The 23,066-nt window shown below is 46.5% G+C and overlaps 1 protein-coding gene across 3 annotated transcripts; it reads left to right on the top strand.

Annotated features, from left to right (window-relative positions):
- Nucleotides 1-363: 363 nt before the first annotated feature.
- Nucleotides 364-11,095, top strand: UCMA (upper zone of growth plate and cartilage matrix associated). 3 transcript variants are annotated; one of them, XM_063101312.1, is made up of 5 exons: nt 364-418; nt 812-880; nt 1,015-1,110; nt 4,318-4,416; nt 10,998-11,095. In XM_063101312.1, exons 1-5 carry the CDS (start codon nt 364-366, stop codon nt 11,093-11,095), a joined length of 417 nt encoding a protein of 138 aa, XP_062957382.1. The 3 variants fall into 3 exon arrangements, with proteins under 3 accessions (XP_062957382.1, XP_062957384.1, XP_062957385.1); XM_063101314.1 differs by lacking the exon at nt 1,015-1,110; XM_063101315.1 differs by lacking the exons at nt 812-880; nt 1,015-1,110 and having other exon boundaries at nt 364-421.
- Nucleotides 11,096-23,066: the final 11,971 nt, after the last annotated feature.

Genomic DNA, 23,066 nt, shown 5'->3' with positions numbered 1-23,066 from the left:
ACTGGCTGAGCGTGGTGCTGACAACACCAAGCCAAGGGTTGAGATCCCCTTACCGGTCATCTTTAAAAAAAAAAAAACTGTCCTGGCCGGGCCAACTACAAGCTCTGTTTCTGTAGACATTTGCCAAGCGCCAAAAACATCTCCGGTGCTCAGATCAGGGGCAGCCAATGGAAGCTGCAGCCAGGACCCCTCCCACTCCCCCGCAGTGGCGTCCTGGCCTCCTGCCTCTCCCTTCCCTCCCTGTCCCCTCCTGCCTGGCCTGCCTGACTCAGGAGTGAGGACCCTGGTGGGCAGCAGCATCGGGGGCCGCAGGACACCTCTTCTGCCCTGTGGTTCTTGGAGGGAGCCTCAGCCTCTACAAAGATGATTTGGAGACAGGTCCTCCTCCTGTCCTGCCTCTCAGCCGTGGTGCTCCTGTCCTGTGAGTATGAGAGGGTCAAGGGGAGACCATGTCAGTTAAGGCTCACTCTACACAGGTAAGTCTGCTCAGGTGGCACAGGTAGAAGGGGGTGTGCTTATTATTAAGATGGCCATGCTAGGGATTTGTGTGTGTGTGTGTGTGTGTGTGTGTGTGTGTGTGTGTGTGTGCAAGACACAATGTAACACAGAAAAAAAAGAAAGAAAAATATAGAAAAAAATCCAGCTTGCTAGGTGGGTTCCTGGAGAGATGGGTTCCATGACTGATATGTGAGGCACTGAGGGTCCCCCACCAGGGACTGGCAGGCCACTAAGCCTAGAAAGGACTTTCAAGGCCCAGATTGGGGTCTGGGCTCCCCCCGAGGCTGCAGCCTTCACTTTGTGCCTTGTCCCACAATGCTGCCGGAGGGGACCGGTGCATCGGTGGGCACCAGGCAGACAGCAGGAGCAGAGGACCAGGAAGGTGAGTGCAAGGGCCACCCCCTGGTGCAGAGCAGGTGCTGCCCTCTCCCGAGGCAAGTGGAGCCCACTCCTGAGGCAGCCCTGGCATCCCCATGCCAGCTGTGACGGTCCTCTCTCACCTCTCTCGGGTTTCAGGTGTGAAACAGGAGATTTTCATGCAAGAATCAGATGCCTCAAATTTCCTCAAGAAGCGCAGCCAGCGGTCCCCCAAATCCCGAGATGAGGTCAACGGTAAGGATGCTGGGCAGCCCACCTCCTGATCACGACTCCAGTTCCTTGTGAGCAAGTGTGGCAGGATGCAGCGGGGACCCAGGGTTCAACTTAGGCCCTTGGCGATCAAAGTGACCTCAGCTGTGAAGTAGAAACTATGCCATACTTCCTTGATCGTAGGTCACATGTTGGGTTGAATACATTGTTAGGGTAAGGGACAGAAGGAACGTGCCACATCAGGAGCACCTGAGAGTTATGACACATCCCAATTTCGGAAAGTGAAAAATGTAAAGGGGGCGTCTATGTTCTGGTCTAGAGGGAATACAGCATGGCAGAGCACGTTTTTTGGGGTACTGGCATGGCCTACTGTTTATGCAAGAGCAACAGCACTGCGCCCAGGGCATGAGCACGGGGGACTGGGCACTGAAAAGTGTGGGTTTGGTGACAGCTCTGCTGCTAAGTGGTCTCAGCCACTTCCTCTCCCTGCTACTAATTTCCTTATTTATAAGCCCCTGAAAGAGCTGTGTTCAGCCAGCAGAGTTTTTCAGTTTTAATTTCCAGTGCATGTGGGTAAGCGTGTCTCCTGCATGGTTGCTGTAGACCCGGTGGTCCTCGGTGGGGGACCCTCACGTCCTTGACCTGCAGACCCTGGAAGGCAACTGAATTTTCTCCCCCAGAACTAGATTTTCCAAGATTCTGTCCTGACCAAGTCTAAGGCTTGATTCTTTCCTTGTGTGTTTGTATGAATAAAGTCTTTGTGCTCCTCGGCACACTCAGCAAGGTGACCTGGTCAGTGAAAATAACAGACTATTTTCAAACGATGGGAAAGAACAGAGATGGGAATGCTTGGAGAGAAAATTCCTTTTTAAAAAACAATTGGATTACTATAACCATACTAGGAAAACCTCCAGGCCTCACGCAACTTGGGATTTAAAAGTTGGCCAATATCAAGCAACACTAAAGAGCTGTGATGGAGGTTGTTTTGATTGAAATCAGAAAAGCAACCTTCTGGCAGACTTCCAGAGGGAAACAGGCTTGGTTCTAGGACGGGCAAATATCTTCCATCCCCTTAAGCTGACTCAGGACAATAAGCTGTAGGATGAAGTCTGAGGCCCCTCACCTGTCTGCAGTTCTGGGGGGATGGCCAGGATAGCCTGGTGGGCACCCAGGAGTGCATGTGAATGCAACTGCTGTCACAGTGCCCAGAGAGCCTTCAGTGGGGTAAAGAGCAGGCGACCCTTCTGTAAACTTGAATTTGGAACCAGGAGACAGACATCTGACATCTCTAAGCTTCTGGGATAAAAGCACAGGTCACTTTAGTATACCAAGAGAACCTACGAACGCATGTTCCTGAGAAGGGACGTATGCAAGCAGAGGATAATGCTCAGTACAAAAATACCATCTTAGGGCTGGTGGGTTAGCTTGGTTAGAGCATGATGTTCTAACACCAAGGTCACGGGTTTGGATCTCCACACTAGCCAGCTGCCAAAAAAAAAAAAAAAAAAAGAAAGAAAAATACCATCTTGTCTTGAGAGTTAATTGCTTTTATTCATTGCTACATCAAAAGCCCAATTTGTGGCAACTTGAAAAGATTGTTTCTTTTCCTGAGTCCATAGGGATAGCGAGCTCATTAAGCACCTGCTTGCTAAAGCCTAAGCACCCTGCCCTCCACAGCAGCTTTCTGGTATCTGGAGCAACATCAGGGCTTCTGGTGGTGGGTGGGAAGGGCGTGCTGCCGTGTGTGTGTGCTCTGGCCAGTAGTGAAGTATGGGAGCCTGGTGCTCCGAACTCCAGCCCCAGCTCTGCCCCGACCAGCTGTGTGATCTCCATTAGGTTGCTGCACCTCTCTGAGCCTGAATCCTTCCTGAGAAATGTGTGTCTGTGGGGTGAGGGGTGGGCATGGGGATGGAGTGGATTCCCAACTCCTTCCACCAGCCTAAAGTTTCCTGCAACTAAACAGGTAAGGGCAGACATCTGGAAGAAACATGGGACCTACTTAAGGAATCCTCACTAAGATCAACTCACAGATCACTTGATTTTTAACCTGAGTTCAATTAAATAATACAAATATAATAGAAATAACTAGTATTTATATAACTTACTTCTTAATGTAGGCTCCTTACTTCTAAGAAGGGTTTGAGATGGTTTCCAATATCTCCATTTTGCAAAGAAATTCTTTTTGTTGTTTCTCCCAACACCCCTGTAATGTGGGGTGGGGGCGGGGACCACGGCTTTCCTGTTTCTCGGCCTCCCTCATCACCCCCACTTCCTCTTGCACATCAGAGCTGGCAGGGACAACAGCACACCTCAGTGTTCCGCTCTGATGTAAGTCTCACCATAGGAGCAGGAGGCTTTCTGAGGGACCAGTTCTTCCCGCACCAGGTGAGACCTACCCACCCTTATGGAATTTTCTAGTTAAAGCCCATGTTAGAAGAAATACCTTGAAAGTAGAGAGCTTTGAATAATTGCCTCCAAACAACCACAGGTCTCACAGACTTTTATTCCAGTAGTGATGATGAAACTTTTTCTTTGGCAGCTGGCCGGTATGGGGACCCGAACCTCTGACCTTGGTGTTACAAGGCTGTGCTCTAACCAATTGAGCTAACCAGCCAGCTTGAAGCTTGTTTTTATATCTTCCTCCTTATCTGGACAATAGACCTCTTCAGTGGAGGGACTTAGCCCACATGCTGGCCTTGACAGGTACCCAAAAATGTTGAATGGACTTGAAGGTATTAATTAATGTGAGATTCACTTTACATTGGACTTTTCCTTTATGGAATTCATTTCCGATCATGAGATTTCTAGTTTCTAAGTGGCCTGGTATACTGTACTTGGATACACCATTAAGTTTTTGTTTTTGTTTTTGTTTTGATGCCTGGCCAGCACAGGGATAGAACCCTGGACCTTGGTGTTATCAGCACCACATTCGAACCAGCCGAGCTAACCGGCCAGCCCTCTACACTACGAACTTGGTGACTGTAACCAATCACTTTACCTTCTGGGGCCTCAGTCTTCCCATCTGCAAAATGAGGCACTTGGATTGGATCATCTCTAGGTCCTTCAGGAGTGAAAGTCTATGTCAGGAGTAAACCATTTCCACGAAGACGCAACCTCAATCCCTCACAAACTGCACTCCCCGCAAACCAGTAAAATGTTGGTGTGCCCCTAAATGTGTGCCCCTCAAAACCCTCTTTCTTGGGGACAACTCTTGCTTCTTTCCTTTCACAGCGGAAAACAGGCAGAAGCTGGGGGCAGATGCTCTGCGGAGAGATTATTATGAGAGACAAAGGAACAAGTTTGAGAACTTTGTGGAGGAACAAAATGATGGTAAGAGCTCTGTGCCCACGTCCTCTGGGGAGTGGAGCTGTGCGGAGAAATCACACAATTTGCCGCCATGTCTTTTCCCCAAATTTAAATGGGAGGAGGGAGGTAAAAGAAGCTCTACTTTCAGTTTATGTCCATGGGAGCCTGGAAAAGAAGGGAGAGAGTCACACAGATGGCTATGCAGAACTGGAGAAGGTGCAGAAGAGGATAGAATACTTGTGTCACCATTGGCTCGGGGACTGTGGGGATGGGAAATGCCTGCTGACTGTATGGATATAAAATGTCTTTCCCTCTCTCCTCCCACTCAGGGATCACTGTGGTGGTCTGTATTCTCTGCCTAAGCACCCAAACTAGTGTCTTAGCTCTGGGAGGGTTGCGCTAGGTGGATTTCAAACTCACTTTCCTTTTTCTTTTTTTTTTAAATTTTATTTTGTCGATACATAATGTGGTTGATTATTGTGGCCCATTCCCGAAACCTCCCTCCCTCTTCACTCTTCCCCCTCCCTCCTACACAACAATGTCCTTTCTGTTTGCTTGTCGTATCAACTTCAAGGAATTATAGTTGTTATATCTTCTTCCCCGCCCCCCCCCGGTGTGTGTGTGTGTGTGTGTGTGTGTGTGTGTGTGTGTGTGTGTGTGTGTGTGTGTGTGTGAATTTATTTATTTATTTTTAGCTCCCACCAATAAGTGAGAACATGTGATATTTCTCTTTCTGTGCCTGACTTGTTTCACTTAATATAATTCTCTCAAGGTCCATCCATGGCATTGCAAATGGCAGTATTTCATTCGTTTTTATAGCTGAGTAGTATTCCATTGTGTAGATGTACCACATTTTCCGTATCCACTCATCTGATGATGGACATTTGGGCTGGTTCCAACTCTTGGCTATTGTAAAGAGTGCTGCGATGAACATTGGGGAACAGGTATACCTTCGACTTGATGATTTCCATTCCTCTGGGTATATTCCCAGCAGTGGGATAGCTGGGTCATATGGTAGATCTATCTGCAATTGTTTGAGGAACCTCCATACCATTTTCCATAGAGGCTGCACCATTTTGCAGTCCCACCAACAATGTATGAGAGTTCCTTTTTCTCTGCAACCTTGCTAGAATTTATCGTTCAGAGTCTTTTGGATTTTAGCCATCCTAACTGGGGTTAGGTGGTATCTCAGTGTGGTTTTGATTTGCATTTCCCGGATGCTGAGTGATGTTGAGCATTTTTTCATATGTCTGTTGGCCATTTGTATATCTTCCTTAGAGAAATGCCTACTTAGCTCTTTTGCCCATTTTTTAATTGGGTTGCTTGTTTTCTTCTTGTAAAGTTGTTTGAGTTCCTTATATATTCTGGATATTAATCCTTTGTCAGATATATATTTTGCAAATATTTTCTCCCACTCTGTTGGTTGTCTTTTAACTCTGTTAATTGTTTCTTTTGCTGTGCAGAAGCTTTTTAGTTTGATATAATCCCATTTGTTTATTTTTCCTTTGGTTGCCCGTGCTTTGGGGGTCGTATGAAGTCTGTGTCCAGTCCTATTTCCTGGAGAGTTTCTAATATGTTTTCTTTAAGAAGTTTTATTGTTTCAGGGTATGTATTTAAATCCTTAATCCATTTTGAGTTGATTTTAGTATACGGTGAGAGGTATGGATCTAGTTTCATTCTCCTGCATATGGATATCCAGTTATCCCAGCACCATTTGCTGAAGATGCAGTCCCTTCACTTTCAAGTGCCTTGTGTTCACATCAATGTGAGGGCTCCAGGTTCTACTCCATTCTGGAAAATCAAGACCTTCATTTACCTCTTCACGATAGTTAGCTTCTTAACTGACTAGTGGGAGCAAACCAGGAAAACTGAACTCACAAACCCTGCCTCAAACCTTACCCCTACCCCAACACCAACATCTACCACTGATCTTGAGGCTCTAACCCACCCAATTGCACTGGGCACCCTGGAAATTTTTACATGGCTTGCTTGTGCCCTTACCCATCTGCTGGTAGTGCCCTCTTTGCTAAGCCTTGGGCTTTTGCTTTTATCAACCAGTAAAGAGTAGAAAAGGCCAAAGGAGCCCAGTGTCTCTCATTCCCACCCTCAACCCTACTGTAGGGCTCCTGTCTACCTTCAGGAGGTGCCCTCCACCCTTGCACTAGGGTGGAAGATGGGTGTGGGTGGAGATGGAGGCAGAGGGAGGCTCTGTCATTGAGCTCCAGCCTCCCATCGGGTGGGGCTTGACTTTCCTGTCTATTAAGTGCCTTCACATGTCACCCACAGAAGACATCCTTGGGAACATTTCATGGGGATTGGATCAGCAGGCCAGAGAGTGTGCGTGTGCTTATTTCTTTTTTTGGTCTTTCTCCATACTTCAAGATTGAAATGCTCCTGAGCAAAATCACCCAGTACCTGCTGGGTGCACATGAACTTGGATGTGAGGTCCCAGCTCAGGTTTCCTTTGTTAGAGAAGGTCAGCTCATTCAGTTCTCCTGGCTTGCTTGCTCTGATGGACTGGGGAGTCAGCACCCGGTAAGGGCATCCCTTAGTGAAGAGGACACCCCAGGTGCTAAGATCTGCAGGCTGTGCCCGTTGCACTGCAGGTGGCACCCGGTTGAGCCCTGCAAACAGGTGTTGGGCTCAGATCCTAGCAAATTAAACTTTCTTGGGAACACACTGGGAAAAACTGAGGCTGCCCTAATTCAAAAGCAAATACTTCTGTCATCGATTTGTTTACCTTGGTGGGCAGCTCAGGTAGAGGCATTTAAAAAATGAGAAAGTAGCCTCCAAAGTTCCTTCAGTCTGATTTTTACTCACACTACTAATAAAAGCTTTTTTGTGTGTGTAATTTTAAATGTTTCAGGTTCAAATGTCTAGCCTGTGGGTGGAAAACACTCACGGTCATGATGAATTAGGGTATGGGGCTTGGCATCTACAGGGTGACAGGTCCTTTTGGAGAACGCTAAGACTAGGGGCCTCGGGCCTCACACACAGATGGAGGAGGTGCTGCAGCACAGGGCACAGGCCTTTGGGGACTGTGGTCACAGCAGCTGTTGTCACTGAGCATTCACTCAGGCACAGCACTGAGCCATCTAATCCTTACAACCAGCCCCTGAGATAGGTCTTGTCATTTCCCACTTTACAGTTTCAAAAACTGAGGCTTAGGAAGGATACATGAATAACCAAGGGGACATAGCCAGTACAGTAGCCCTAGGATTGGAGCTAAGGCATGGTTGCCAGCAAAGCCCCTCTTCTTCCAAATCAAGGATGACTAAATGTGCAGAGGCCTCGGAGACCTTCTTCAATCCAGGAATTGTCCCACAAGAACGGATGGAGTCAGGGGCAAAGCAGGACAGTCCAAAGGGGTCTCCCCAGAGCCCGATACAGGAAAGAGCAAAGAGGCAGAGCGGGCCTGCCTGCCCAAGGACCAGTTTTGAAAAAGATGAAACTCATTTTGGTTTTCCTCCCTTTCTCTTCCTCACCTGCCCCAGAGCAACTGTTGTGCAGAGGCCTGGTGGCCTGAAACCTCCACCCCGGGGCAGTGCTCAAAGCATCCACCCCCCCCAGCCCTTTCTGAGAACCCCCAGCCCTCCATCCAGTCAGGACCCTGGTTTCAGCCAGCTGTCTTCTCTGACAAAGGCACCTATTCTAAGAATAATTGATGGTAGTTGGATGTCCAACCTCTCCCCAAGGTACTTGCTTTGTAAGAGGGAGGCCTAATGAATGTCTATGTCAAAACCACACGGTCAAGGTTGGCAAAGACTAGCTGGTCAACTGGGCTTGAGAAATGTCTGAAAGGGCTGAAGGTGAAGACCCAAAGCTCCAGCCTGGGCCTGCTCTGTGGGCTCCAGGCTGTCCCTGGGTACCAAGTGACTAAGGTGGTTTTCAGCACCAAGGGGAGCGCCAACTCCAAGCTCACGTAGGAAGGGAAACTTCCAGCAGCCATGATGCCTCAACACGCAGTGGTAACAGGGCCTTCCTGTTGAGTTGACTCCCAACCCGTGCATCTGGCTGTCATGGGGGAGAAGGACCACGGGGACATCCACTGTCCTCACACCCTGCCAGGCCATCCTGTTAGCACAATGCCACAGAGGATGCCAGTTTCACTAGCACCAAAATCAGGTTCACAGGCTTTTGGGTGAAGCCCACATTGGAGAAAACAGAGGTAAGGAAGACGTTTGGGGCTTTTCATCTTGACATCATCTTCTGTTAGGACTTCCCATCCTCCCAACATTTATTTTTCACAAATGCTCTTTTTTTTTTTAATAACAAACATTGTGGTAAAACATGTATAATGTAAAACTTGCCATTTGAACAATTGTTAAGCATACACTGCAGTGGCATTTAGTACATTCCCAGAGTTGTACAGCCATCACCTCTGTTCCCAACACTCTTGTCACCCCAGGCGGAAACTCTGCACTTATTAATCAATAACTCTCCACGTCTCCCTCCCCAGCCAATGGTAACCTCTAATATATTTTCTGTCTGTCTGAATTTGCCTATTCTAGACATTCCATATAAATGGAATCACACATATTTGTCTTTTTGTGTCTGGCTTATTTTACTTAGCGTAATGTTTTCAAGGTTTATTCATGTAGCGTGTGCCAGAACTTCATTCCTTTTTATGGCTGAATAATATTCTCTTATAGATTACATATTCTATTATTAATAATATATTCTAGTATTAATAATAGAATATATATAATATATTAGAGATATATAATATATTCTATATTATATAGAGAATATATACTATATAATATATATAATAGGATATATATATTTGTTTACATACACATACATAACACATTTTGTTTATCCATTTATCTGTGGATGGACATTTGGGTTGTTTCCACCTTTTGGATATTGTGAAAAATGCTGTTGTGTACATTTATCTGAGTCCCTGTTTTCGATTCTTTGGGGTATATCCCTAGGAGTGGAATTGCTCGGTTCTATGGTAATCCTATGTTTAATTTTTAGAGGAGCCTCACAAGTGCTTTCCTAACATTGGGGAGCTGTGACCTCTGCCTGTGCTTTAATGGTACCTAACAACAACAGGTAGTTTTGGATTGATACCAGCAGACTAATTCTAAAATCGTGCAAAGGTAGGGCCGGCCCGTGGCTCACTTGGGAGACTGCGGTGCTGATAACACTAAGGCCACGGGTTCGGATCCCTACGTAGGGATGGCTGGTTTGCTCACTGGGTGAGCGTGGTGCTGACAACACCAAGCCAAGGGTTAAGCTCCCCTTACCGGTCATCTTAAAAAATAAATAAATAAAAAATAAAATATAATAAAATTGGCAAAGGCGTTATTTGGAAACATACCTTCTCAAAGACAGTACAATCAGGTCTTTCTTACTCATTAAAAACTTTGTTCTGTTCTTTTTAACCTTCTGCTAGAAAGCACTTCAAACATATGGAAACATAACTGAGTTTAATGAACTCCACAGAACCATCATCCCAAATCCCAGTTATGAAGATTTCTCCACAATCACTTCATCCATCCTCTTTCCAGTTAGTTTTAAAAGCAGAATTTTATTTTTCTGTGTGTTTTTTAAATTTATTTTTATTAGTGTATTCATTGTTACAGATCATAGTTATTCTTTATGCTCCTTATTCAACCCCCCTCCCCCTCCCCTTCCCTTCCCCCTCTGCCCTCCCCCCAATAACCGTAGATTTGTTTTCTCCAACTCATAGATGAACTGTCCCTCTGTTGGTTTGTGGCCTAGATGATCTGTCCAGTACTGAGACAGGTGTGATCAAGTCCTCCCCTATTATCCTAAATCAGATGCTTCCTCTATTACTCTGGAGTGTGCTTGGTGAAGAGAGAGGACCTCTTCTTTTTTTTGGTCTCTGCTGATGCCTCTCCTTGTGTCAATGAAGTTGGGAGCCTGGCATGCCATCTGCATGCATGGTGGCTGTGACTGCTGCTATAGAGCCTAGACGCTTTTGCAGCCACCATGGCAATTGTGGTGGCTATGGTGGGCTACCCATGTGGAAATGGTGATTTTGCTGTGCTCTTTACCTAGTTGCAGCTGGGTTCAGCTTCCCCCAGCTCCATGCTTCAGGACCCTGGCAGGGCCCTGGGTACGTGTGGTTTTTTGGGTTTATTTTGGTGGCTGGTGGATATGAGGATCTGAACCCTTTACCTTGGTGTTATCAGCACCACACTCTAACCAGTGAGCTAACCAGACAGCCCTAGAATTTTATTTTTAAAGCTTAGAAAATACAGAATAATAAAAACTATTCATAACCCCATCACTACAAATTGACAATGATTTCCACCATGTTTTTTCAAGACAGAGTTTGTAGTCTACTTTTGTTACTACGTTGTTGCTTTTTAATTTGGTGTCTTTGTTGTTCTATCTTTGTAGGTCATGTGGGCAAAAGAGCATGGGATGCCAGATCCTGGCTAAGCCCTGTTGGAAGCCAGCTCTGTGGCCTCCACCCATCTGGGCCTGATCATAAACCAGGACTTAGGACTCATGGTCTCTAGGTCCCTCCAGCTCTGATGATCTGCCAGTCACCAGGTCTCACCAGCATACTGGCTTATGTCACCACAGGGCGGGCCTAATGGCTGACTTAGTTTTTTTGTCCCCAGAACAGGAAGAGAGGAGCCGCGAGGCTGTGGAGCAGTGGCGCCAGTGGCATTATGATGGCCTGTACCCACCCTATCTGTACAACCGCCACCACACCTGACCTCAGCCTGCAGCAGGTGGGAAGATGCAGCTTGGAACTCCACCCCTCACCACCATGTTCGAGCAACTCTCTCCCCAACAAATGGGCCCCTTCAGAGGGTCTCAGCTGGCTGCAGTGGCCACGGGCTGGTAAATACATGTGCCTCTGTGCTGATGCATCGCAGAGCCCTGGCTCTCACTTCTTTGCAATGATTTTCTGAGGTGACCAACCACCGACAGGGCCTCCTAGCACCAAACCTGCAGTAGTTCCCTTTGCTTAGTTCCCAGAGTAAGATTCCTGTCTGATAGCACAGTTGAAAGAAGCACAGTACAGAGAAGAGACATGTTAGCTCATAGCTCACAAGTACAAATGCTGAACCGACCATGTGTATTGTCTCCCCAAAGCTCACACTGAGTGGCGTCCCCTTGCCTCCGCGAGTAGCAGCGTGATTCCGGCTGACATGATGTCACAAAGCTGGAACCTGGGGAGTACTGCAGAGTATCCTCGGTGTGTCTCAGCAGGTAGTCATGCAAATGAAAACAACACACTGATACAATCGCTTTGGTAAAACCCTTCTTCCAGAGGCTCCTGAGCCCAGGTGCTTCCCTGTGTCTCTCACAAGAGTCTTAAGGTTCAACTGTGATTTCTTAATTGTATCATTTAGAAGCCAGGGTTACAACAAGGCCAGTCGTGTAAACAAAACTGGAAAGCAGATAACACTTAGTTTTGTACCACCTCACCGCTCTCCAGAGTGCCTGCCGTCCTCCGTCCCCAGGGCTGCCGTCACGAGGTACCGCACACCAGGTGGCTTCAGACATGGAAACTCGTTCTCTCACAGTTCTGGAGGCCAGAGTCTGAAATCGGGTGTCAGCAGGGCCACGCTCCCTCCAGACGCTCTTCCTGGCGGAGGAAACGTCCCCGCTCTTCCAGGTTCAGGTGGCCTGGGCTTTTCTTGGCCTGTGGTGGCAGTGCTCCCATCTCTGTCTCCATCATCACATGGCCTCCTACCTGTGTGTCTTGATCTCATCTTCCCTCTGTGTGCGTGTCTGTCTGTGTCTCTTCTCCTCTTCCTACAAGGACACCTGTCATATTGAATTTAGGGCCCACCCTGCTAAGCGCATCAAACTTGATGACATCTGTGAAGACCCTTTTGTGAGTGGGAAAAACACACAGTCTTTTGTCTCTCACAGCACAATCAAGCGACAACACAGAAGACTGACCTCTGGGACCAAATGGATGGGAATTTCTCCCTACAGGCAAATAAGCCAGCAGTTGTGCAGCAGACACTGGCGGGGTGACCTCCAATTCAATTCCGACACAATCCTCCTGGAGATAATGTCAAATCCCACAGGGTGACGAATCGGTCCCCCAAGACTGCCCCCACTTCAGATGCCAGTCACAAGTCCAGGCCTCTGGAACTTCTGGACAATTAGCTATAATCAGGGTTCCCACAACCCCTTCCTTGGGTTTGATCAGTTTGCTTGGGGGGCTCACAGAACTCAAGGAAACATGTACTTACATTTACTGGTTTATTGTAAAGGTTGTTACACAGGATACAGATGATGAAATGCACAGGGCAAGGTATGGGGGGAGGGATATGGAGCATCCGGGCTCTTCCCAGGGCCCACCACCCTCCAGGGACCTCCGCGGGTCAGCTCTCCAGAAGCTCCCCAAAACCTGTGCTCTTGGGTTTTTATGGAAGCTTCATTACATAGGTGTGGATTGGTTAAATCATTAGCTACTGGTGATCTGCTCAGTCTCTCTCTCCTCCCTGAGGTTGAGGGGTGAGGCTGAAAGTCCTGCCTTAGTCTTTCTATGACCAGCCCCTATCCTGAAGCTTCCTAAGGGATTCCAGCCACCATGAGCATACAAAAAGATTCATCATTTTGGAGATTCTAAGGATTTTAGGAGTTATATGTTGGGAGAAGGGGATGAAGACCAAATATATATTTTTGCTCTATCACAACCTTATTTCCAAATAAGGTCACATTCACAAGTACTGGGGGTTAGGACTTTGACAGGTCTTTTGGGGTCACAATTCAACCCATATCAGTGTCCCTTTCCTCCCTTGCAACCACTTTGTGTTCTTGCCTCAAACTCCCCATCTGTCCCACTTCCACTCTAGCTCCCAACTGACCTTCAGGAATTCCACACTAAGAATGTGGAGAAACCGAGAACAACTGCAGCAGGCACTGCTGGGGGGTCACAGCACTCTAGAAGAGAATGAAGCTGTCGATGAGGAATAAGCATCCACTGTTGCCCATCTACCCCACCCTTGGGTGTCGTCTTTCCTCATGACTTGGGTCCCAGGCCAGCTAGTCCAGTAGCTTCTGAGGTTGGGCCTCCAGGCTAGTATAGGGTGACTTCGAGGAGGGGTTGCTTTGGGAAAAGTCTACCTCAATTTGTGGTAAAAGACACCACCAGAGTGGGGTGATTAATAAGACCAGGACACTTTGCGATGAATGCATATGTTTCTAAGTACTTTTTTAAAGAGCTGATTGAAAGAAAGTGAGCCGAAATGCCAGGTACTGATCAAGTTTTATTAAAGGAAAAGAATCTGCTGGGCTGCACTCATAATGGAGAGCAGCAACCGGTGCAGGGGTGGGAGGGCTTATATAGGTTGTAAGGAAGGCTGACGTAATCAGGGAGGGGTTTGGTGCTGGTGTGCAGGAGTTTCTATTTCTCAGAAACCACGAAGTTTCTCATAAGGGGAAGGCTGGTGGCCATTTTGTGCTGAGTGTGCGTAAAATGGCGCAGGTCACATCCAAGATCCATCATTCCTGCCTTTTAAGTATAGGAAGAAGGGAAAAGGGGCAAAGGTCTCATTCTTCTGAAGCTACTTCCTGCTGGAGATGGGCAAAGGTATGAAAAAAATAAAACAATCAGGTGTTGGGGTATTGGTTTTGTGTGGGGAGGCTGTATTCCTCTGGGGAGGGGTCGACGGTTCTCAGGGGCTGATCTCCTCCTCCCAGGAACAATTTGATGACCTTTTGGTTGGTGAAAGCCTGCATGCATTCCTGTAAAAAATTAGAGAGACAATGAAAGAGGCAGGGACCAAGAAGAAGGATAAGTCCCATCATGTCACCTCTCCCTTGGGGTGACAGAGACAGAGACGCAAAGGATTACTCAAAGCCCATTTCTCCAGAGCAATGAGAGGCCCAGAAGGGGTTAAATCCTAGGAGACAACTTCTTCATGAGAGAAGGAATTCCTGGGGAATGGCCCCGAATCAGGGCTTTTCTCAGTTTTTTATTGTCCAGGCTAAAAGTTATAGAAAAGAACACAGGTGGTTAATCAGTCATAGTGAAAACATAAACAAACTGGCTACATAACAATTTTCATTAAAGCAGGTACAACTTAAAAATAGTTTAAGCAATTTACCATCAAAGGAGTCATAAAACTAAGCTATGTGACATACAAAAGAACCAATGAGATAATCATTACAGCAACACTTAGTTCCCGAGGAAACTTAGAGAAGCAGTTGAAGGTGAAATGTGGAACTGCCAGAGTAGCCTTGAAGCTTTCAGTACACATATTTCCCATAATTAGGTTTTGCTGCACTGAGGGGCCTTTAGAGCAAGCACTTATGCTGTTCCAATTCTCATATCCCCAACAGAGACTTTTTAGTCCTGTGAAAGTTTTCTTTTTTTCCCCAAGCTTAGCATTTCTATGTGCAATACTAAAAGGTTAGGTTATTCCTCAAACTACAAGGCTTTAGCCTTACAGGGCCGTGGCCCCACTATGCTACAGCCTAAACTAAAGGGCTTTGGCCCTTCTAACAGCTAAAGACTGTTGTCCTACTAAGATAAAGATCCTCCTAAGCTACAGTCTGATCTAAGGGCTGTGTTCCTTCTAATCTAAAGGCTGTAGCCCTACTATGCTAAAGGTTAAGGCCCTGTGAAATACATGCACTTTATTAATTAATGTTAGTACCCTATACACCATCATGGTTAAGGGTCTGACGTGTTTTGTCCTGGAGTCCTCCCCCATCACTATAGCCTAGGTGAGTGGTTTGGGTGAAGCAGGAACAATTGTTGGGGGAGAGCACTGGACCCCAGCAGAATCCCCTTTGGAAAGAGCTATCCAGTAGTTTTTACCCCCGTAAGAACATGATGTGGCAGTTTTCTGGTCATAGCATGTTGTGGGAACGTATGTCAGAGATGTGACTGTGTCCTGTAGGGTTCCCCCAAAGATTCTGGGTGGCAGACACGGGAGGTTGGAAAGTGTCCTTCCACCCACCAAGACCTCAGTTATACATCATGAACAGGGTGTGGCATATGTCTCTGTTAGGAAAAGAAGCAAGAGAAAGAGAAAAGGCAAGCGTTCAGGGGTTGGGAGGTTGAGAGGGTGCACAGTAGGAAAAAGGAGTAGAGGGTAACCTCATCAGGGGTGTAATCGCAGAGGGCGCCCTGCCAGGCTAATTCAGTTACCCACTCAAGGATGTCTTCAACACTGGAGGTGGTGGGTCAGGACCAGTCTTGGAGCAGCTCCTGTGTGAAGGACGTGAAGCGGGCCTGCAAGAGTGAGAGGATAATCGCCGGGGGAAAGATCATCCTTCTTCTGGGACTGGGGGAAGAGTGAAGGTCCTGGAGATTTTCAATTTTGTGGGTCCTAAAATGGATGAAGTGTGAGAAGATGTTGGGTTGGGGGTTGAGCAGAGGGGCCCCTCTGGCTTGGCATTAACATATTCTTTGGGTGAAGTCTCAGGTGCTCGTTTTACCAAGGATAAGTGATACCAAGGGACCTTTCCTAGTACCTTTACTGCTGTGGGGGTGGCGAGAAGTACTGTATAAGGCCCTTCCCAGCGTGGTGAGAGGGGCTTTGGGATTCGGGTTTTAACATACACTTGATGTCCTGGGCTCAGTTTAAAATCTGAGGGAGCGGTGGCGAAAGGATGAGGTAATAGAAGGTTGGCCTGTTTCTGAAGATCCCTAATGAGTGAAAGAGTAGGGAGATACTGGCCTAAAGGTGATGAACTGGAAGGGAAAGGCGTGAGAGTGAAGGGCCTCTATACATAAGTTCGAAGGGGCTGAGGCCAGTGGGTTTACACGGGGTAGCTCTCAAGCAATGGAGAAGTTGGGTCCAAGGGAGGTGAAGTTCCACAGACTGCTTAGTGAGGTGTGCTTTTATGAGGTGATTGGCCTTTTCTACCTTGCCCAACGATTGGTGCTGGTGTTGGCTAGGCCACGTGATAGGGCATGGGCAAATGTGTGGAAAGGGATTAAGAAAAAGGTCCAGAGCCTCCGTGCAGTTATGTCCTAAGGGTCGTGAGTGTTTTGGGATGAGAATGGCTGGATTTAAGGGAGGGCAAGGTTTAAAGGAGAACTGGGGATTTTCAATGAAGGTAAGGTGGATAAGTTGTAGGTGGGAAGGGGAGAGAATTGACATGGCCTTATGGCTGAGAAGGTCTTGAAATGATGGGGGAAACAAATGACTTTTTGTTGTCCAAAAGTTAATTTAGAGCTTTCTTGTGTTAAAAGGGTGGCTGCCACCAAGGCCCGTAAAAAGGGAGCCCATCCTCGAGCTGTGGTGTCCAATTGTTTGGAAAGGTATGCAACAGTGGAGAAGATATCTCCAGCCTCTTGTCCCAAAACTCTGACTGCCAACCCTTGGGTTTCAGTGACATAAAGGATAAAAGGATGAGATAGGTTTGGGAGGGATAGAACTGGGGCTGCGAGGAGAGCGGCTTTTAATGAATGGAAGGGAGAATGAATGGGCTTTGTGGTATCTAAGGGAATGGCAGGGTCCCCTTTATCTGCCCCATAAAGTGGCTTCACTAGCACCCAAAGTTAGGAATCCATAGGCGAAGATACCCTGCAAGCCCCAAGGAAGAAAGTGGTTTTCACCCTTTGTAGTAGGAGCAGGGAGTTCAGAAATTAAACTCTTGTGATCCACCATTATTTCTCTGGTGTCAGGGGTGAGGTGGACTCCCAAATAGGTGACTTAAGAAGAAGAGATTTGGGCCTTGCAGGGGGACACTCAATATCCCCTGGAGGCCAGGAAATTAAGGAGAGCAACAGTGTGGGCCTGTGAATCCTCACAGCGGGGGCTACAAAGGAGGAGGCCATCCATGTATTGTATTAAAGTGCTAGAAGTTGGAGAAAGTTCAGAAAAGACTAGAGCTAAGGCCTGGCCGAAGAAGTGGGGGCTATCCCGAAACCCCTGAGGTAGTGCTGTCCAGGTGAGTTGTTGGGAATGATGCATATCAGGATCTGTCCAAGTGAAGGTGAACACTCCTTCTCTGGTGAGTGGAACAGACAACCCCTCAGTGACCTGGCTGTTTGCAGTGAGGACAGGGCCCGGGAGGAAGTCTGGGGTTAAGACAGGCCCATACCCAGTGGCCCAGTTCACTGCCTTTGAAGCAGTTGCCAGGTGGCTTTCCCCTGGGGGCAACTGGCTTAGGGGTACGTGAGCCTCGGATGGCATTAGTTAGAAGTTGGTATTTGGCTTGATCACTTTTGTATTGATCCTTCTTCTCCTCCTCCTCCCTATTGTTAAAAACCTTGAAAGCTGCATTGAGGAGGTCTCATAGGGTTGTATTTGGACCATCCTCAAGTTGTTTTTTTTTTTTTTTTCAAATATCAGGGGTTGATTGGGTAATAAAATCAGAGTGTTAAGAGGGCCATGCCTGCAGGAGAGTTTAAGTCTATATGTGTGTATTTATGTAAAGCCTCAGAGAGGAGGGTTAGGAACTCACTGGTATTTTTGGTGGATCTCTGTGTGATTTCTCTAAGCTTGTCATAATTGACCGACTTGTGAGTAGCCTTTTGGAGGCCATGAAGTAGGTGTGTGATCATATTATCCTGGAGATCCTGGTCCCTGTGGCTGGCCTGGTAGTCCCGATTTGAGTCCATGTGAGGGACGGCAATGGCTCCCACAGGCTCCCTATTATTTTGGGCATGTACCTCATCTGCCTGTTGTTGGGCCATTATCCAGACCTGCTCCCTGTCCTCAGGGGACAAAGTAGGAGTGAGAATCATAAAAATATCATGACAGGTAAGATCATAAGACTGAGTGAGATATTGGAATTCTTTGAGATATGTGTCTGGGTAAGACTGGAAGGATCCCAGTCATTTTTTAACTTGGGAAAGATCAATTTGGGAAAGACTAGAAATGGAAAAAGGGATGTGGACCCAGAAGAAGAAGAAGGGAAGGGAGGCTTAGGGGGCTGGGGCTGGGCGTCACGTGACCTAGTATGGGAAGGAGAGGGAAGAGGTGACTTGGCATCATGAGACCTGGTATGGGGAAGAGAGGGAAAAGGTGAAGGGGCGGGTGGAGGATCTGTAGCGTAAGGAGGTGGTCAAGGAGCAGAGTTGTCTGATGGATCAAAAGATTGATCCGAGACTGGAAGGGGAGGTCAGGCATGAGCCAGGAGAATTTGAGAGGTGGGGCAGTTTTGAGAGAAAGAAGGACATGATTAGAGAGAAGAAGACTTGAACATAAGGAATCTCTCTGGCTTTGCCACTTCAGTGACAAAAGTTGTCCAGGTCTCTGAGAGTATCCAAATCAAAAGTGCCATTTTCTGGCCACTGGGATCTGTTGTCTAGTTTGTATTTAGGCCAAACCTGATTGCAGTAGAAAATGAGGTGTTTGCACTTAATATCTCCCTGGAGGCCAAGAGGTTGGCCAGAAGACAGCCCAGAGGTGTAGAGTGTGGAGAAAACAAGATGTTTAGGTTTAATGTCTCCCTGGAGGCCAACGGGTTGTAGAAAATGAGACGTTTAGGTTTAAATTGGCCAGGAGACAGCCCAAAGGCATAGAGCATGGAGGTTTGGATTGTGAAGATCCCATTTAGAGGGTGAGAAAGGAGGTGATCAGTCCCAGTGGAAAAAGGGTAACATCAAGGAGCGTCCTCGTTGGTGTGCACCTTGTTTTTGAGAGAGGAGCCACGGACTGGCCAGAGTAGCATCCTCCAATAGCTGAGGGGCACGAGAGGGATTTCCCTGGCCAGGCACCTGGGCTTCGTAGCAAGTAGACAGTAGTCATGGAAAGTAGTTGGGGGAACCTGTAGAAGTAGGACAGACCCACTGACTAACCCTGAATCGAGGCTGATGTTGGATGTATTGGTCTTGAAATGGCAAAAGGAGAGAGTCCCAGAGGTGCCCGGTTCAGCAGGTCTGGGAAGGGTGGCTGGGAGCCAATTAACCCGAGAGGGGATTGTCCGAAGGTCCTGACCAGGACCCTTCCTGGGTTTTGGCACCAAAATGAAAGAAAGTGAGCTGAAACGCTGGTACCGATCAAGCTTTATTAAAGGAAAAAAATCTGCTGGGCTGCACTCAAAATGGAGAGCAGCAACCGGTGTCAGGGTGGGAGGGCTTACGTAGGTTGTAAGGAAGGCTGACATAATCAGGGAGGGGTTTGGTGCTGGTGTGGAGGAGTTTCTATTTCTCAGAAACCACGAAGTTTCTCATAAGGGAAAGGCTGGCAGCCACTTTGTGCTGAGTGTGTGTAAAATGGCACTAGTCACATCCAAGATGGCACTGGTCACGTCCAAGATCCATAACTGATAAAGTCTTTTAAAACACTCTTGTGATTAAGTGATTAAACATATTGCAAGTCACCTCTCTCACAAGTCAGCACTGTTATCTTCTCACACCAACTCCGAGTGGGAGCTGAACTGACCCTGGGAAGGCAGGGTGGATGTCAAGCCAACTCTACCACTAAATGTTACCAGGGCAGGCAGAAGAGAGGAGCCATTCTCCCCTCAGTGACAGGAGCTTTGGAACCCCCAATTTGCAGACTCAGGCTTGGGGCACATCAAGTCCCATCACAACAAAAACCATAGCAGTGTCCAATTTTTCAGTGGTGTGACACACATCTATCTGTTTAATGGTGCCTCAAGTTAGATGGTTAGTTGTGGGGCCTCTGAAATACTTCGATCATGCTCTTTTGGGGATCACTGAGGTATTTGCTCTAAAGTTACATTACCAACACATATCTTAGTTGTCTGTGGGTGTCTAAACTGGATCAAATAAGAATGCTTCCAAAAGGAGACTAGGAGAGTAATGAAAATTTCCATAGCTTTAGAAAACATGCAAAATATTCAGCTGAAATCTGCATTTCACCACTGAAAACACTTTCTACACTTTTATTCATTCTTAATCTTTTTTTAAAAAAATAAGACCTTTCCACTGTGAAACCATTATTTTAGTGATAATATATGCTCGTTATAGTAGATTCTAGCAATACGGAAATCTATTACACAAAAGAGAAATGTCTACTTTTTGCTTCTTCAATTCTACCCCAAAGTGAGCCCTGCTAGATCATTCTCACACTTTGTCTGTACACACACACACACTTCATCTTTTACAATGACATTACGTATAATTTTATAAATCCAGATAGTGTAGGAAGGAAATACCTAGTTAGCTTAGCTGAACGGCCTGATACTGGAAGTTGAGCTCTGAAAGCTCCTTCTTTCAAACAAGGTCATTCACCTCAACCAAGTAATTCCATTACTATATTGTCACCTACATTTTCCCTATTTCTCTTTTTTCCTATAAATAGGGAGAGCATTTTGGGATGGGGCCTCTTTACTGGAAACTTCTTCACAGTGGACCTGGTGCAGATACATCCAGCTCCTGCCTCTCCATGGGGTAATGAGTGCTTAGGGAATTATCTGTGCTCCTAAGTTTTCCCTCAATTAGCTCTATTTTATATCCACACCACGTGGCACCAGTGGTGTGTGTGTATGTGTGCATGCGTGTCTTCGCTCCATTTTCACCGCATTTGCTAGAGTTTAGTCACCCCTTCCTCTTAAGATAGATTTCTAGACACGAACTACTGGGTCACAACTTCCGCACATTTTTTTTTTAAAGATGACCAGAAAGGGGATCTTAACCCTTGACTTGGTGTTGTCAGCACCATGCTTATCCAGTGAGCTAACCGGCCATCCCTATATGGGATCCGAACCCGTGGCCTTGGTGTTATCAGCACCACACTCTCCCAAGTGAGCCACGGGACGGCCCCAACTTCTGCACATTTTAAACTGGATATGTCAAATTTCTCTGTGAAGAGGCTATGAGCTTATTATCACTGGATATCTCTGCAATCTTTTCTTAAAGCAAGCAAATTGAGAATATTAGCAGAAAGGTCTGGGGTGTTGGGGTCCCTTCAAGTATACACTATTTTTTGTTTCTCCTCAGACAGCAAATCTCATTTCCAGCTCTTAGACTTAACCAAATCAGACTTAAACAGGCTGCTAGTGCACATCTCACCTACGTGATTGTGTATGGTCACCAGCCGCCCCAATTCCACAGACCTGGTGGCACAGAAAGGCTGTTTGGGAACCCACTGCTCTCCACGGGCCATTTTGAGAGTATTAGGCCACTTTAAGTTAGAATGTGCTAGCCAGTGGCAGAATCTGGCACAAAATAAAAACTGTGCAAATGTTGCAATATGCCATTAGTATTTTTACTTATTCCCTGACAAGACTGGAATTATTTGGAACAAATATTTCCACGTTTTGAAGCTTAAATCTCAACAGAAAGGAGGGCAGGTGCACTGGTTGCCTTGCATCTTCCCAGCCTCTGATCTAAACTGGAGAAATTAATCCGTTTGAGTAGAGCAAAGGTCAGGGACACTCCTCTTTTTTTTTTGTATAGGATGACCGGTAAGGGGATCTTAACCCTTGACTTGGTGTTGTCAGCCCCAGGCTCTCCCAAGTGAGCTAACCAGCCATCCCTTTATAGGGATTCAAACCCGTGGCCTTGGTGTTATCAGCACCACACTCTCCCAAGTGAGCCACAGGCCAGCCCAGAGACATTCCTCTCTGAATGATGGGGCAGGAGACTCCTGCACAGATCCTGCCTGCTTCCTGTCTCATCCTCTGAGGTGATAGAACAGGGAGTTTTAGCAAACTGGCAAGATGCACCCACTGGCTCAAGGGTATTTCTGATCCCTAGGTCTGTCCTCTTGCTGGTGGGGATCCTCGCAGTACTTAATCCCACACTCAGATTAGAAGTTCTAGAACAGGGCTGTCCAATTTGCTCAATAGTTAGAGTGTGGCACTGATAACACCAAGATCCAAGGTTCAATCCCTGAAATGGACAAGGCCCCCCCAAAAAGAAATTCTAGAACACCAGGTACTTTGTAGAGGGTTAGAAATCTTGATTCTCATTTGATTTTTAGAATTGGGTTTTTAGGTAATGCATGTATGGGGTAAAAACCTTTGATTAAGAGACAAAAGTCTACAGCCAGCAGGCAAAAGCCTATATAATCAATTCTAATCAATTATATGTTGATTCTCAGTTGATTTTTAGATAATGTTTTTAGGTAATGCATGCATGAGACAAAAGTCTCTGGCCAGGGGACAAAAGTCCACAGATAGCATGGCCAAAGCCTGTCTAATCAGTTCTAATCACTGTTTAGGGATGGGATTATGTACTTTGACTATTTAACATACTGATTGTTGTTGTTAAAAGATGTTGAAAGAATTGCTGTAGGGAAAAATGTGAAAAAATGTTTGCTAAGGGCAAACTGTTTGCTGGCAGAGACAATTATCATAAGAAAGTAACTTTTGCTTAAATCATTTGGAGAGAGGTTATATTTTGGGTTAGATAATGATCACAGTCTGATCAATTTAGCTTTTCACAAATATGCCACATTGTTAATTTAAATGATGTTACCAGTTTCCATTGTTTAAGCTATACTTTGCCACAGATAACTTCTGTCACATTGCCCATGTCTTTGTATCCTTTTGAAATGATTGAATCAAGTGATTTTTTTCTCTGAAACTTCTTGTCTTTATAATAAAAACAGAAGCTAACCTTGAATCAGGGCTGTACCCAGTTTTCTCCTTCTAACAGAGGAGTTGCTGAGGTGCAGTCCCTTCGGGTGTCTCTTTACATCATGTTGCTTTGAGTAGTCCTCTTTTTTTGTCAGGGTTACACAACAAGAAGTCAGGTGAAGTCAGGAACGGCAAGCCTACCAGCTGGGGTTGACATTTGCTACCTCAGATCCTGAGCCAGGCCTGCAGGTTGTTGGGTCTGCAAT

Source organism: Cynocephalus volans, chromosome 6, assembly GCF_027409185.1.
Source record: "Cynocephalus volans isolate mCynVol1 chromosome 6, mCynVol1.pri, whole genome shotgun sequence".
Lineage (NCBI taxonomy): Eukaryota > Metazoa > Chordata > Mammalia > Dermoptera > Cynocephalidae > Cynocephalus > Cynocephalus volans.
Note: the sequence above shows the minus strand (reverse complement) of the source record. Positions and strands in the feature narration are given on the sequence as shown.

Bases quoted from the DNA above. Each gene is read 5' to 3' on its own strand.
- UCMA (XM_063101312.1), top strand. From the start codon at position 364: ATGATTTGGAGACAGGTCCTCCTCCTGTCCTGCCTCTCAGCCGTGGTG. The intron at 881-1,014 runs GTGAGTGCAAGG...CTCGGGTTTCAG, and splicing joins AGGAGCAGAGGACCAGGAAG to GTGTGAAACAGGAGATTTTC. The intron at 4,417-10,997 runs GTAAGAGCTCTG...TTTTGTCCCCAG, and splicing joins TGTGGAGGAACAAAATGATG to AACAGGAAGAGAGGAGCCGC.